Source organism: Ascaphus truei, chromosome 14 (assembly GCF_040206685.1).
Source record: "Ascaphus truei isolate aAscTru1 chromosome 14, aAscTru1.hap1, whole genome shotgun sequence".
Taxonomy (NCBI): domain Eukaryota; kingdom Metazoa; phylum Chordata; class Amphibia; order Anura; family Ascaphidae; genus Ascaphus; species Ascaphus truei.
In genome coordinates, this window is record NC_134496.1 from 47,481,852 (window position 1) to 47,497,557 (window position 15,706).

The following is a 15,706-nucleotide window of genomic DNA, read 5'->3' on the forward strand; positions in this document are numbered from 1 at the left end:
TGGAGAGAGCTGAGAGGGCTATGTGTGTGTCTCGAGCATGTCACACCTTTCACCATTGTGTCCAGTATTTTTGGAGGAGCCACCTGGCGACTCTACTCAGAACCCTTCTGTCTGACCCTGCTGACCCATGCAAGCTCACAACTATTGTTCATGTAGAAGAGAAATATAACTATTTTTATCAGGTGAGGCACATGCAAGATGCGACCTCCCTATCTTGGTCTGGTGACCTTCAACGGACATATTTTTCTGTTTCATAATAAAATGTTCATTATAAAAACTCAGGTGCCGTCCCTATTGTTTGCAGTTATCTTGCCTGCCATTTTCCTGGGCAGATTGCACTCCACTTCATCGTGGGTGCATCCCCTGTTTAACACAAACAGCTGCAGAGGAAGTGAACACACAACAAGACCTGTTCTCCAATGTAATGGATCAGTGAGAATCTACAGTATGTGTTTTCACAATATAGAAATAATTTCAGCTACATTTCCATAACAACATAGGAGATGGAGGTAGGAAGGAGCCGCCATTTTACAATGCACATGAGAAATGGTTAACGGTCCCATTGCACTTTATGGTATAGGAGAAAAACATTTGAAGGCAGCTCTCTCCCACATCCATTAAATCAGAGGTGAGCAACTACTGTACAGACCTCAAGGGCCACCAACAGGTCACGTTTTCAGGATATCCCTGCTTCAGCACAGGTGGCTCATTCTTTGACTGAGTGTGAGACCCCTGGCATATTGCAATAAGAAAGCTTTCCAAGTCAGAGAGGGGACAGAAAAAATATGTAGGCGGCGTTTTCGAGTTACATCCCTTTCCCAAGCCCAACCTTATTTATTATGAGACCAGCACCATTAATTACCCTTCGCCCTACATATGGTTCAAGGTCAAGAGACATCAGGTGCCGTGACACACTGTCCCAAGCATGCGCAAAAAGCAGACGCTCATTAAGGAGATAACCACATGCTGGTTGTCATGGTAACCGATAACTAACTGCGGAAGCCTCGGGACAAAGCGTGACGGAACTGAAAGACACCAATCAGTGCACAAGGGCAGACATGACACGTTGCCATGACACCCAAAAATACAAAGACATGGCTACATTTGTAATAAAAAATGGTTGCTATAACAACTTGAAACTTCGTCATAATGCAGACATATCACAAATTACTGAAGAGAGTCTAGAGTTTGCATAAACTTCCACAATTAATACACCAATAACATAACATATAGAAGAAAATACAGATAAATACAAATAATCTTCTTAAAAATGAGGTGGATAAAATGAGGTTGATAAATGCAAACAAGTCAATAGTACTAACGTACAAGTCCAAGTAAGAAAAAAATCACAATCAGACTAACAAATGTGGAGAAAAAAAATGAAATAAACAAAATAACAGAATTAGAGACAACCCCCCTCATCAGATAATCACTCCCTTACGCCGAAAGGGCCCTTATGCACTATGGAACGGATTCCATAACCGGTACTGTTCCCTCCAAAAGGATCTCAGAAAGAGTTAATGTTAGATCCAAGTTCCACTGGCAATTACACAAATTGGTGCTCTGCTTTGACATTTAGGAAAGCTGTTTTTCTCTAAGTTGCTGTGTTAAAAACAAGTCACTTGAAAATGGTAGCGCAACCAGAGCTTGATCATTTATTCTGCAGAGATCTAGAAGTCCCATCAAATCAGACTTTTCACTTACAATCCATCACTAGAGAAGACAGACTGCACAAGTCTTGCATTTCAACAGAAGGCAAAGGGCACATCGGTGTATGTGGCACCGTTTTCCTGTTTGTTTCTTTATGCAATAGCTTCCTGACTCCCTCGCCAATCAGAATGTTTCTCCCCTTAGATGCCAATAAAACATACATCAGGGGACGTTTTGGTGGAGGCATACATTTTATCTGTCAGTTTATGGATTTCCATATCTACTTGTAAACATACATAGCACCTGTGAATCCAATCAGCAACAGACGCTAAACCTGGCACAAACCATCAATCTTTTCATGTTGTCCTTCATTTTCAGCATCTTGAACCTTAAAGCTCTGTCCATCGGGAAGCTATTATGCCAGTTTAATAGACGCAACCCCCCCCATTGCAGATTTTGTTGCAGTTACAACTTTCCAATAGGGCTATTAAACACATTTTCAAAACACATCATTGAGACTTCCATGGTGAGTAATCTCATTAAGTGTTATAGCTGTAAAAGATTTCGTTAATCTTTTACAGAAGTTTTGTGAAGATTGGGAGTTTGACTTGAATGGGAGTTAACACCATGGTGGGGGTGATAACCCCATACTGGCACTTGATGCAAGTGTCCCTAAGAGGCTTATTCTATATTTACCAGAGCGGCCATCAGGCCAGTTTTTGGTCCAAAATCCCTGCTTCTGACTATATAGTGCACAGAATATATGATGGTACAGACAATAAACAAAAGTGAATCGAAACTATAATGTGTCAGTGTCACTCACAAATTTCTTCTGTCAGTAAAGGTAAATCAGAGACACTTCTCTCACTGATAGGAGCCCTTGTACTGGACCCTCAGGTGGATGGCTGTATAACGATAATCCGTCTTGAACGGTGTGCAGTTCGTGTGGTAATCCCCTAATGAATCCCTCCCAAGGATTAGGAAGGAAAAGGAAAGGCGCACAGTGGTGTAGTATGCAAAAAAAAAATCTATTACATATCACACAAAACATATGTATAGTACACTCACATTTGAAATTTAGGAGCAGTATATGGGAGAGAGCCGCTGGTACACATACTGTAAGGGGTATGTGCCGACTTCACTGCAAGCTCGTCTGCTTCCGCATGTGTCACGCCCGCGTCACGTCCTGTGACGGCTTATGGCGGAAGAAGCTTCACCGGGCACTCGATCAATGCAGTATGCCCGGACCCTCCGTGTCAGCACTCCAATAGCTCCCCAACAACAGAGTGTTTCGATTCACTTTTGTTTATTGTCTGCACATCATATATTTTGTCTCCCACTTTCTCACATGTATTCACTGAGACTTACAGCGCTCCCCTGACCTGGAAGACATCGCATTGCATTTTGGACCTGGACAGTCCTAAGAAAAGGGTGTAGAGCTGCTGTTTTCTTCTTTATTCATTATTCAGTTGCACTATTCACATGCACCAAGCTCTCTGCCAGTCCGGGGGCCCCGCGCCCCCTTCTCTCTCCTCTCAGTGCCGGGATCCAACTTCCGACACGAAGGGTGAGCTGGAGAAGGGGGGGAGGGGGAGGCCTGCACTCCTCCCTCCGGTCGGGTGAAAGTTGGATCCCTGCCCCGGCAGGAGGGATAGGAGGAGAGGAGGAGTAGTAGGGCACAAGGTGGATGCCTTGCTCCAAGGCCCTTTCCCCCTCCCTGGTAGCCCCCCTCTATCTCACTTATCTCTCCCCTCCCTCATGCCCCCACCTCTCTCCCCCCCCACTTCTCTGTCCCCCCCACTTCTCTCTTCCCCACCTCTCTCTCCCCCATCTCTCACTCCCGTACCTCTGTCCCACACCTCACTCTCTCTCCACACCTCTCTCCCCCTCACCTCTCTCACCCCATCCCTCTCCCCCGCACCTCTCTCCCATACCTCTCTCTTTCTCCCCTCCACCTCTCTCTCTTTCACCTCCCACCTCTCTCTCTCCCAACCTATATCCCTCCTCATGCCCCCATCACTCTCCCTCACACCCCCACCTCTCCCTCACGCCACCACCACTCTCCTTCCCACCCCACCTTTTCTCTCCCTCACCTTTCTCTCTCCCTCATGCCCCCACTTCTCTCTCCTTCATGGCCCCACCTCCCCCCATACACATAATACCCCATACACATATAGCCATGCCTGGTTTGGCTACCAGTTTGCCCTCCCTGGCACGCAAGCCCTCGTAAGAGCAGGCAGTGCCAGTACCAATTATGCATTTTCCCCACACAGGCAGCTCCCTTGAGTGACAGGAGAGGAGGTGGGATTAGGTCTGTGTTCTGCCCAATTCTGGTTTCAGACCTAGAACCTTCCCCCCACTATATTTAAGGGAGTTGCAACACCAAATTCATTAGTGTCTCTACTGTTGAGAGAGACAAGGTATCACGCAGGGCTGCTGTGTACTGGCAGGCCCTGGTCCTCTTCCCTAAAAGGGAGAGTGATTGATTACCTTTTTTTAGAGGCTCAGGTAAGAGCAGGGACTGCTGCGGGGGCCCTTGACCCGTAGGGAAGGTCCAGGGACCATCCTAAATTTGGAGACCAGATCAGTGACTGTATTGGACGGGCTGCCTTGATACTGTGATTGCAGAAGAATAAAACTGGTTCCAGTTATCTACACCTCCCGCCTGGTGTGTAATCTTACTGGGGGGAGAGGAAACCATTTCTACTGTAGGAGATTGCCTCCATACATCCGGAGCCTACAGCAGATGGAGGCGCTGTGTACCATGGAGTAAATGTTGGGTATATACCCCAGACGCATGTCCTGCAGTCCCCACAACCATCGGCGGACCACTCAGCATTCTGTGAGCCAACAGGTAGCATGCACCATAACCTGGTAACAGGGGAATCTCCCATTGGGTGGGGTAAACACCGCTACACACATAACCCCCATACACATAACCCCCCATCACCACATAACTTCCCCCTGCCATGTCACATACCCCCCATACACATACCCCCCTCCGTCACCACATATACCCCCATACACATGAACCTCCCACCACCACACATACCCCAGGCCCCCACCACACACAGATAGGCTTCCCCCCCTGGGCCACACCACAGATGCATAATAACCCCCTTTGTTAACTGGTAAAACAATTTACTTAGATTTTTTTTTAATATTCTAAGGGATTTTTCTTTATAAATCTGACGCTGTATTCAGTTTTTCAGACAGGAGCCGTTGGGCTCAACTTCTGGCACGTTTCTACTGGCTAACACAGGAGGCTGGGCGTGCTGCAGGGGGGGAGAGAGTGGCCGGGACGCTGCATTGAGGCCAGGCATGCTGCATGGGGGAGAGCAGGGTCTTGTGCCAGTAGCCGGATGTGGGTCCAACTTCCAGCAGCGGCCAGAGGGGCCGCCTCCCCCCAGCTCCCCCCTTCTCTCGGCGACCCTGCACACATGCTGCATGTCAGCACATGATGCGCTCAGAACCAGAGGTCAGCGGCTCCTCCTGTGGAGTAGTGCAGCACAGCTAAAGCTTGGTAAAAGACTAAACTCGAACAATAAAAACACCTAACATTTTTTTTTATTGTGTCTCTATATTATGATTGTCAAATTTTACCGTTGACTACTTTGATGCTACACAGAATATTAGTAATTTTGACAATGAACAATAAACATACAGATCTTATGAAATTATACAGCTTGTGAATGCATGTACTGTTTCTATGGATAATCTAATCCTGACATTGCATAGATATCATATGTATACAGTATGTTAAAAGTGTCCATCCAATATCTAGAAGCCTAAAAAAAGCTACTATAATTTATAATAGATAAAAAAATAAGATGTATATCTTTGGTAACTATAACTTCATATTATCAAAAGGTAGAGAATAAGTCCTCCAAGAACTGTGCTACCCAGACCCTGGACAGGGTAAAAAACTGAGAGAATGGGTAAAGTGTCCTTTAAAGCTACAGACGAAACAATATAATTTTTTATTAAAATAAATCAGTTCTGTACTATGAGAAAATACATGTAGCATTTTTTAAATTAAAAAAACAACTCTGAATAACATTTTTAGTGTATTATAATGTAACAAGCATTTTTTGTTTTATAGCAACCATTTATAAAGTTACATCCCTTTCCTCTTCTAAAAAGGCCCTGGCACACCCCTTTTTGAGCCCTGCCCTCACTCTAACAGTGCACTAATTGTATCTAGTGACTGCCTGATTACATGATCACCATAGCTGGTGCTTTATCAAAGAGCTACTATGGGAAACGCGTCAGAGGTTACATCTTTTACCCCTTTTTAGACTTGATGCTTCGATAAACATTTTGCTATTTTTTTATACATTTTGCCTCCAGTTTCTTCTTCCTTTTTTGTTTGCAACTTCATATTATCCCAATTTAAATTGTGAACAATAAACGAGAAACCCTGTTTGAATGACATCTAATTGCCCCACTCCCTTCTTTTTTAATCACAATATCTATATTGGATCCCCATAAGGACACATCAAATAGTTAGAACTAAATCTAGATTGACCACTTCTGTTAGTAAGACTATATACAGTGTATAACATATATAACCCACTTGGCATATCGTGATTAGATCTTATAGTGGTTTTGATAGTTATATCCATACAAAGGCGTGCTAATAACTATGCAGTATATTATCAACAGTCTTCTAATGTTAACTATTCAAAATATATCACCCCTTATAGTACACAAAGGAAATTCAATACATAATACAGACAATAAAGAATTAGCCTTAAAGAAAATGTTGTATTTCCCAATCTGTATTTACGCCCTGTGGGGCCAAGGTACCTAAGGTAAATCTCCAGAAATTTTTTCGGTGATTTCTCATGCCCAATCGGTCTCCTCCCCTGACTGTGACCGGGACAGGCTCAGTAGCGGAGATGGACAGTGTGCCCAGACATCCTTGCGGACAATCGAAACAAGTGTCTAGAAACGTGGTATCCGAGGTCCGTATCCTTGATGGGTCTTAAATGTTGAAGAATTTTAACCTTTAGAGGTCTTCAAGTCCTCCCTTTTTTCAAAACCACATCTCAATAAATATATTACGTGACTGGTATTGCAGTTCATAAAGGTTTTGAGACTGTGTGTGGTCCTGGTTTCTTTGCTTTTACCTGTTTTCATATGTTTCACAATTGGGCAAATGCTTCAATGACCACACTTCTGGAACCCTTTAGGGGTCATACAGTGTCCCATTTTTTTCTTTTTACTCTTGGGTCAAACAAACTCGGGGAAAGGTAGGATGCCAAAGTTTTAGGTTTTTTGAACACGACCCTTGGGCCCCAAAGGAACTAAGGTATCAGATTATAAAAACCCTCCAAACATTAAAGATGAGAGATATCTAGAGTATCACCTACATTTAACGCATTAAACATGTCACTACCGTTAGTGCATTTTGCTTCAACAGACGACTGTTTCTTAACTTACAATTATAGTAAATGGGACATACCGTACAGTACAGTATTTCCACATTGAGCATTTGCTGAGCAGAGACATAAGACGGACTTGGAGATTGATTTGCCTTTCTGCTGTTGCAACAATAGGTACCATACATTTTTTTGTTTTTGAAAAAAGAAATTTTAAGAATAAAGAATAAAACACAATCAACACAAGAGCTTTTTGCAAAGTAGTCATGCCAAAACATACAGAAATTAATTCACTATTGTATCTCACACCTACAGATTTGCCACATTTAATCACAGACTGTCAGATATTTTTTTCTGACCTTTCAGCCTTCCACCCTATAATTTCTATTGCTATTCTGTTTTGCTGTGCAGTGTATCTGCTGCTGTGGAATTGACTGACAAGTAATAGTTACAGTGTTGCCAGGCATATAAAACATTGCACAAATTCATATTTGAACATTTTCTTTGTCTAATGCAATATCATGCTGTTAAATGCAATCGAGCAGAAAATGGACACACCTTATTGACTACAGTAATCTTGCACAAAGGCCAGATTTTACTTTAGTTTCTTGTTATAACCCAAGAGTAAGTAAATAATAGATTTTCACAAAAGTGTTTTGTCGTTTTTGGCATTACAATGGACATCAGTGATGGGCCCTCATTATACTGACATCTGGAAGTAAGAATGCTACATTTAGTTACGGTACGGCATTATTCCAGTTTTTTCATCCCATTTTTACTTACTAAATAAAGTCAATTAAATACACTTTATAAGAAATTAAAGATATCTCCATTCCATTAACGTATTTTAACCGTAAGGATTGGGTTCTGCATGTTTGAATATAATATACTAATAATTGTCAATGACTAAATGTTAAGTTTTCTGGTACTGTAGTTAAAGGTTGTCTGTGTTGGTCCAGTATCTGCAATCTAGTAATCATTGTAAAACTGGGCTAATAAGAGCCGACAAGTGACACAGAGATAGAACAAGTTCAAACAGGGCTTGCACTCATGCATACATATACAGGTTCATAAATGCGTTCACACATTAATATATATATATATATATGTATATATATATATATATATATATATATATATATATATATATATACATATACATACACACACACACACACACACACACACACACACACACACACACACACACACACACACACACACACACACACACACACACACACTCATACATGCGTACATACACACACTAATACATCAGACAGACACTCCTGCAGCCTCATTCTCAAACAGGCTGCAATGGGAGATTGTCAGTCTACGGGTTTCATCCTATACCAGGAATCTCCCAGCTATGCCAGGACACTTGGTCAGTATGGATCCACCAAGGATTTCTACTGGTAACCAAAGGGCCAGTCTGAGCCTGCTGGTAACATACCCAATAGGAACAAATACAGCACAGGCAGATATATTGCTGTAATTTCAGCCGCTCTGTACAGACTGGTATTTTTAATTATCTATCATACCATCAGGGGAAAAATAATCATATTTGCATTAGACTATTTAAGAAGTAAGTAGCGTATGCAGAAGTAGTTGTGCACACACAACTTAACATGAGTTTTATTAATCAAAGTTTATTTAATAAACACTGTTTTCTCTAAAGAAGAATTAGTTTTGCAGTAGCCAAAGTAATTTAATTTCCCCCCTCACTACAAGTAAATTAGCGCCTACATATAAATGTCAGATTTCAGCGACTTAACTGAAACGAGGAGTTGCTGTGCTTAAAATAATCATAGACACACGTTGGGGCTTATTAATTAAGCTCCGTTTACGCTGTACCGGCCGATCTGCACAGAAAGCCTCATTGACTTGATTGGGGCTTTCCATGCACATCGCACGGTGCAGCGTGATTAACGGAGATTAATGAATAAGCCCCATTGCCATAAATGAGTTTTCAGCCTCTTGGCACTACCATGGAAACATAGAGAACATGGAATTGAAATAATTAGAAGACGAGTTCAATAGAAAAAGGTCCTTTGGTATTTTGTTTTAATCAAAGAATAGCTGCTAGAAGGACCTGCGTTGGGATTTTGGTTAACACACTGTTTGCCCCTCCTTTGGCAAACATTTTAAATTAGGCTAAATAGCAGATGGAAACTGGTTATTAAAATGTTGCCACACACAATGCCTTCTATTCTGACAGTATTTGTTGGCCAACAAAGGGTAATTAGTTTTAGTACAAAACATTTTTAGAAATTCAGCCGCCTGGTTTGTTTAGTAAATAAGAAGAGAAATTGGCTCCATGATAAAACAATACAACCAATACACCACATGATTAACATACATACATACAATGTGTTCAAGGACATTTTGACAGACAGGCATTGCAGGTGTGGATTAATATGAAAGCTGATAATACAATTGGCTTTGATATTGTACAGGTAAGTAGACTAAAACAGAGGTTTCTCAACTCCAGTCCTCAAGGACTGCTAACAGTGCAAGATTTAAGGATAGCCTCTCATTAACACAGGTGGCCCAATTATTTTGACTGAACCACCTGTGCTGTAGCCGGAGTATCCATAAAATCTGCACTGTTAGTGCTCCTTGAGGTCTGGAGTTGGGGACCTTTGGACTAAAACACCTGTTATGAATAAACGAGAGGTTTCATTTCTAGTTCCTTCCCCCTATTATTACTGAACATTCAGAAACTCTTCTCAAACACAGTTGGGAGTCAAAGCTTCAATAACTGGCGTATTAAAACTGATATTCACATACTGGGGTACATGTATCAAGGCAAAAGTGGGGCAAATCTGGGGCAAAAACATTCCATCAGATTTATGTAAGAAAAAAATCCTACTGATTTCAATCAGATTTGTTTTTCTTTGATACATCCGGTGCAATTTGTTGGCCCCAGAATTGCACAACTGTTGCTTTGATACATATAATCCATATTTACTAAAGTTAGAAATATAGTTATAAACCACAGAGCAAAACCACGCTATTTACTACTCTGGGGATCCCCGTTCCCTGAGATATTTACCGAACAAGAAACCGGTATCACGGTAGGTAGCGGCAACAACAGGTGAGGTTGTGGCATCCAATTAACCCATGTGACGCTGGAGCTTTCATCTGCCCTTTTGCTTCCCCTAATGGGGACTTGTTTTGCAGTTCAATCTTTTTTTTTAAAGGGGGGTTAAAGAATAAGAAAGTTGGAGATTGATGCTTTAACACAGGGGTAGCCAACTCCAGTCATCAATGGCCACCAACAGGTCACGTTTTAAGGGTATCCTTGCTTCAGCACAGGTGTCTCAATCAGTGGCTGTCATTGACTGAGCCACTGATTGAGCCTCCTGTGCTGAAGCAGGGATATCCTGAAAATCTGACCTGTTGGTGGCCCTTGACGACTGGAGTTGGCCACCCCGTGCCTTAACATTTTGTACATTACTGCTTTGACTTTTCCACCGTGCCAGAAATTGCTAGGTACGGCCGATAACTAAAAATAATACTGTATATCTAACTTTAAAAAGTCTAAACATAGAACATAAAATAATAGTTATGCATTTTGGGGCACTGCAATTTTCCTCTGACCGTTTTATGAAATCCGCGTTACTGTATATGTTTGCTTGGTGAAAACCCATCTCAATATTACTACACATCTTACATTTAAAAGAAAATAAATATTGACCATTCAGTGGCACACCAAATGGGGGAAACCATTGTAATACGCGATTTTGGAAAATAAAACGCTTGATTGCAAAGTCGAAACTAAAGCTTTGCATAAAAGAAATTGAAATAGTCCAAAGGCAAAGTATACATCGAAGGTCACAAGTAAAATATAGTCCTCTTACCAAGTACCCCAAGTCGGTAGTTAACGGTGATGACTATTACATTTCCATAGCTCGCCAGGATACTTCCATCAAACAAATTGCCCGTGCCTTCCATGTACGAGCCACCGTGAATATACACCATCACAGGCTTGGGACCGCCGCTGTCCCGGATGTCTGAGAAAAAAAAAAACATTTTTTTACATACATTTATTCAAAATAACGGGGTCAAGAAAAAGCACGTGAGTGCACACAGCTCTCTCAATTATCTTGCGTATGTTTCTTAAGTTACAGATGTTAAATGTTTGGAAAGATGCCTCGTATTCCAGTGTATTCCATCGAAATGTTTATCGGCGTGTTACGCTGCAATCATCGAAATACATCTGTTTTCTTCAAATTCAGGGAAGGTAAGGAAATGACTCTGGGAAGAAATCATTCTCGTAGTGTTTGAAGACTGAATATCACATTATTTCTGAGAACAAAAACAAAACAAATAAAACAGAGTATTTGATTTTTTTTTTTTTTTTTGCTTTTCAAAAATAGTTTTTTTTTGCGGGGGGGAGGGGGGGTAAGGAGGGGGTAGAGGAAAGAAAACCCCTTTACATATTTGTAAACTTAAAAACACAGTAAACCAAGAAGCATTTTGAATAGTTACTTCTGCTGTCAAAGTTCTATGATTGCTTAGGGACTCTGTGCACTTGTGCTTAGGCTACGAAATTGCTGCTGTGATGATGCTTATGTGAAAGGACAAGTCTGAAATCAACTTGATATTTGCACTACGGGGCCCAACCAAGAAATACACGTTCTCTTTCCCTTTTTTATGAATTTCTTTCTGACACAAGAACAGTCGGCAAACAAAGTAATGCCCTTTTCATGGAACAAACTTTATGATTGCATGACTGGATTTTGAGAATGATATGCATTTCTTTAGGTCGGTAGGATATGTGAAACAAATAGAACAACTCTTGAGATCTATGCAAGGAATGAATTAGGGCATCTAACGTCTCCACAGAGCAAGATATAGAAGAAAGGCATTGTGTGGGCAGGTCTTGTTTCGAGTATTGACTTTGAGCAGGCTTTAGGGTGACTACTTATGCAGTTGACATGATGCAGGAATACACAATTATATTGTGGATAAAACTTTTTAAGGCTGAGGGCCAGGGGTTCGGAAACGCGAACATTGCTATGCCATTTGCTGAAGGAATTGTGTTAATTGACTTTTTTTCTGATAATGCTGTTTTTGTATTGCGATTGGATTTAGAATTATCACTTTTGCATACATTTACATGTTCATTTTACTTTTTTGAGTGCCGGTCCAATACAATTTTTATAAAAAAAAATTCAACTTCATTGTAAACATGTGTCAATTAAATGACATTTTCTTAGGCAACAGGTTTTTCCCATGTTGTGCATACAGTATGGCGAACATCTTTGGACAATAACCATTTAATACTTGCTAACAAAGATAGCTGTGCTCGTGCTCCCATGGCTTAAACTTGTGCTTGATCTCCTTGCATCTACTGAGCTGGAGCACTCCAAGGCTCCAGTGGACATACTGTACCACACTGGGAACCTCCAATGGCAAAGAAAAAAGGAGACAGACAGCGCACCGGAGATCAGTAATCAAATATATTTAAGTAAAAAGGACAACATATATCCACACTTACAATTGAGGTAACATAGATGAGTAAAAAGCGATGATCACCATGGTGGAGTCCTGGATTCAGGTACGTGTCCACTGCAGGGCTCCGCACGCTGGAACAGGTGTCCTTGCTGTGTGTGGGAACCACCAGCACTTCCTGGTTAGGTCTGTCTCAGGAACCAGACATACGTACAAGCTCCAAGTCCTGTCTAAGCGAATGTTGTGTGAAAAGTGGTGTATAATGGGACCGCTGCGTGTCTCACACAGATGTGCTTCTTCCTGTGCAAAACGCGCAGCGGTCACATTACACACCTCTTCTCCTACAACATCCGGTTGGTTGCTCAGTACGCAGAACTTGTGCCTGTACTTCTGGTGCCTTTCACTATCCAACGCTACTTCCAGAACGGATTCCGTTGGATAACCGAGGGCTGCCTGTACTGATCTCCGCGCTGAGCGTCTCCATTTTTCATTCTATACTTGCTACCTAATTAAACCCAAATGCTGGGGATTAGGTAGCATGGCATGCAGTTTATGTGAAATATCTGAGACATTAACAAATATTGCAAAGAATATCATGATCATTCAATGAGCACAAGAAGTGCATGATGATGGATAAAAAGGGCTGGAAATGAAATTGTACTCTATACTCAAGTGTATCTACATGTTTCCCATAAAGAACATAATCACTGTAGTCGGGATGCACCACCTAACACAATACATGTCTGTATTAAGCTGGGTGCTCAATCTTAAAAACATACATGTAAATATGCACAAAAAGGTCAGAATGTTTGGCACACCAGTCTTGAATATGAAAATTAAATCGCAACTTTATTTACTACTGTATATCAACGTTTCAGTGTCACTACACACCTTCATCAGGAGTCACTGGGGTGTAAAATCTCTTTTGAGCTGTTTGCCTATCAAGAACATCACATGGTAATTGAGGTATTTAGATTATTGGCATTGACACAATCTGAATATGTGCAGTTTAAACAATGCATAATGTTTTAAAAACTGGAGAATGATTGTGAAACAATTGTGGGACATGTGGATAAACTTTGGAGTATTTCTATGTTTAGCGTAATAATTCTAAAATGAGAAAAATGATTTCCACTGCTACATAGTAACTTCAATGTTGAATGAACCAAGGAATGTTTGGGGGTCTTTTTAAAGACTGTTACAATAATGAATGTTTCACTTTTGTATTCTTGCACTTCATGGTACAAATAGAGATGGGTGATTTGTTTGGGCGAATTTGGAAAGTGGTTCCTTTGGTCCGCGGATTTCAGCGGATCAATCTCAAAAAGTATCATTTCCGTTTCGCGGATTTTTTATTATTATTACCAATACACTCCGGGGATTACGCCACCCGTGGACGGATTTGCAGGATCCAATCTGAGGATTCAGGAATTCATTGGCAGATTCTTGAGAATCCACCAACGGGACTGTTGAATCCTCGACGATTGGACTCGATAAATCCATCCAAGGGCGGTTTTTGATTAATCCATGTGGATTGAAACCGGCCAAATTCGTTTGCAGATTTTACACCGTGAAACGGATTTGGGGGTAACATCAGCGAAAATCCTGAAAACGAATTTGGGGAGATTCCCCCATCTCCCCCCAAAGTTGTGGCCTGTTCTGCTATTGGTTTCATTGAAACAGAAATTTGTTCTAACAGGGATTTTATTTGTTAATTTGAAATTGAATATTCTGCACTGTTTCATAAAACAGAATATCTCTAAATACTTTCAATATCTCCAACTCCTCCATTTGTATTTAGAAATGGGCAAACGTTAATAATGACCATGCTATGCAGCATACGTCCCATTTACCCCAAACCTACAGTGACATTTTCCCTACACAGACCCTTCTGCTTTTTATGGCAGTTATCGATAATCAAACCCTGAAGTATCTGAACTGTAATAAATACAAGAGCCAATAATGATTTTAGGTTTCCCATTCCCTACCAGAACATAGAAAAACCCAGTTGAATATCGCACAATTTCATTTTCAAAGAGGTGAAATCCCAAACACATTACAACTGACCTTTCCAGAGATGGAATCTGTTCATCATGAGTGTACACTCCCAAGACCTTCATAACTGTTACAATTTAGGAAGCCTTAAAAAGAAAGATTGTCTGGGTATGGCTGAATGAAAGACATCACTGTGATTGGATCCAGTCAGTGCCTTTAATCACTGAGCCAATCAATGCCCGTATTTTAAATCGGGGTGCTCAACTCAAGTTCTCAAGACCCCCCAGTCTTTGACTGAGCCACTGATTGAGCCACCTGTGCTGAAACTGGGAAGTCATTTAAACCTGACCAGCTGGGAGGGTCCTGAGAACTGGAGTTGAGGGCCCCTGTTACAAATGGAAGCATACATGAACAGTGTAACTATGATTTTACCAAACTTCACCTGTTGATATTCAGTCTTGGTGAGCGTGATATTAATATCATTTAAGAATTAAAGATAAATTATTAATCTGCAATCATTAGCTGCATGTTCACAGCAGAATTGTACACTGCTAATTGTATGCTTGGAGGTAACACAGAGGGAGATTGTTTCAGAACTCTTCCTTAATTAAAATTACATAGAATTAAAGAGTACCCACTGAGATCAGTAATGAAATGTTGGTACTACTGTTAAACCAGTTAACAATCTGTGAGTACTTGAAAAAATGTTGTTTGTTCTAAGTACAATGCAAAGTTTCTAGTACTGAGGTTTCTTACAGGTTTGTACATGATATATAAATCAGTGGATACTACCATGTAGTATAATTAGACACTCACTGGTACAGTCTTCAATCTGTCACAAATGATGACCTAGGGAAGCATTGTGCTTCTCTCTCCAGGTCAATTAACTCCCGCATAATTGATTGTTTACTGATAGTTATCACATTGAGGAATTTCCTGCTTTATGATGGTGAGACTAGTCACAAGTGAAATGGTACCTAATCGCTCTAAATACTCCCAAAGGGATTCTTACTTATGTTCATCTCACCACTAGTGGAGAAGCAGATTGCACGCTACCCGCTTTATCAGGGGACTAAGGGCTCTATGCAGTAAGCGCCGAAAGGGCTTTTTTCTGCAATTTTCTCACCAAAATTGCCTTTCCAATTCAGTAAACGCCGAAAAGTGCCCAAAATCGGCAATTTTTTTCCCCGAAAAACTTTTTGGCATGCGGGTGCCGA

The 15,706-nt window shown here is 41.1% G+C and overlaps 1 protein-coding gene across 9 annotated transcripts in view; it reads right to left on the reverse strand.

Annotated features, from left to right (window-relative positions):
* The window catches only part of NLGN1 (neuroligin 1), a 476,103-nt gene that overhangs the window by 219,272 nt on the left and 241,125 nt on the right, over nt 1-15,706 (reverse strand). For all 9 annotated transcript variants that reach the window (XM_075570759.1, XM_075570760.1, XM_075570761.1 and 6 more), the window contains one exon: nt 10,898-11,050. In XM_075570759.1, the coding sequence (XP_075426874.1) occupies nt 10,898-11,050 (153 nt within the window). The remainder of the gene's footprint in view (nt 1-10,897; nt 11,051-15,706) is intronic.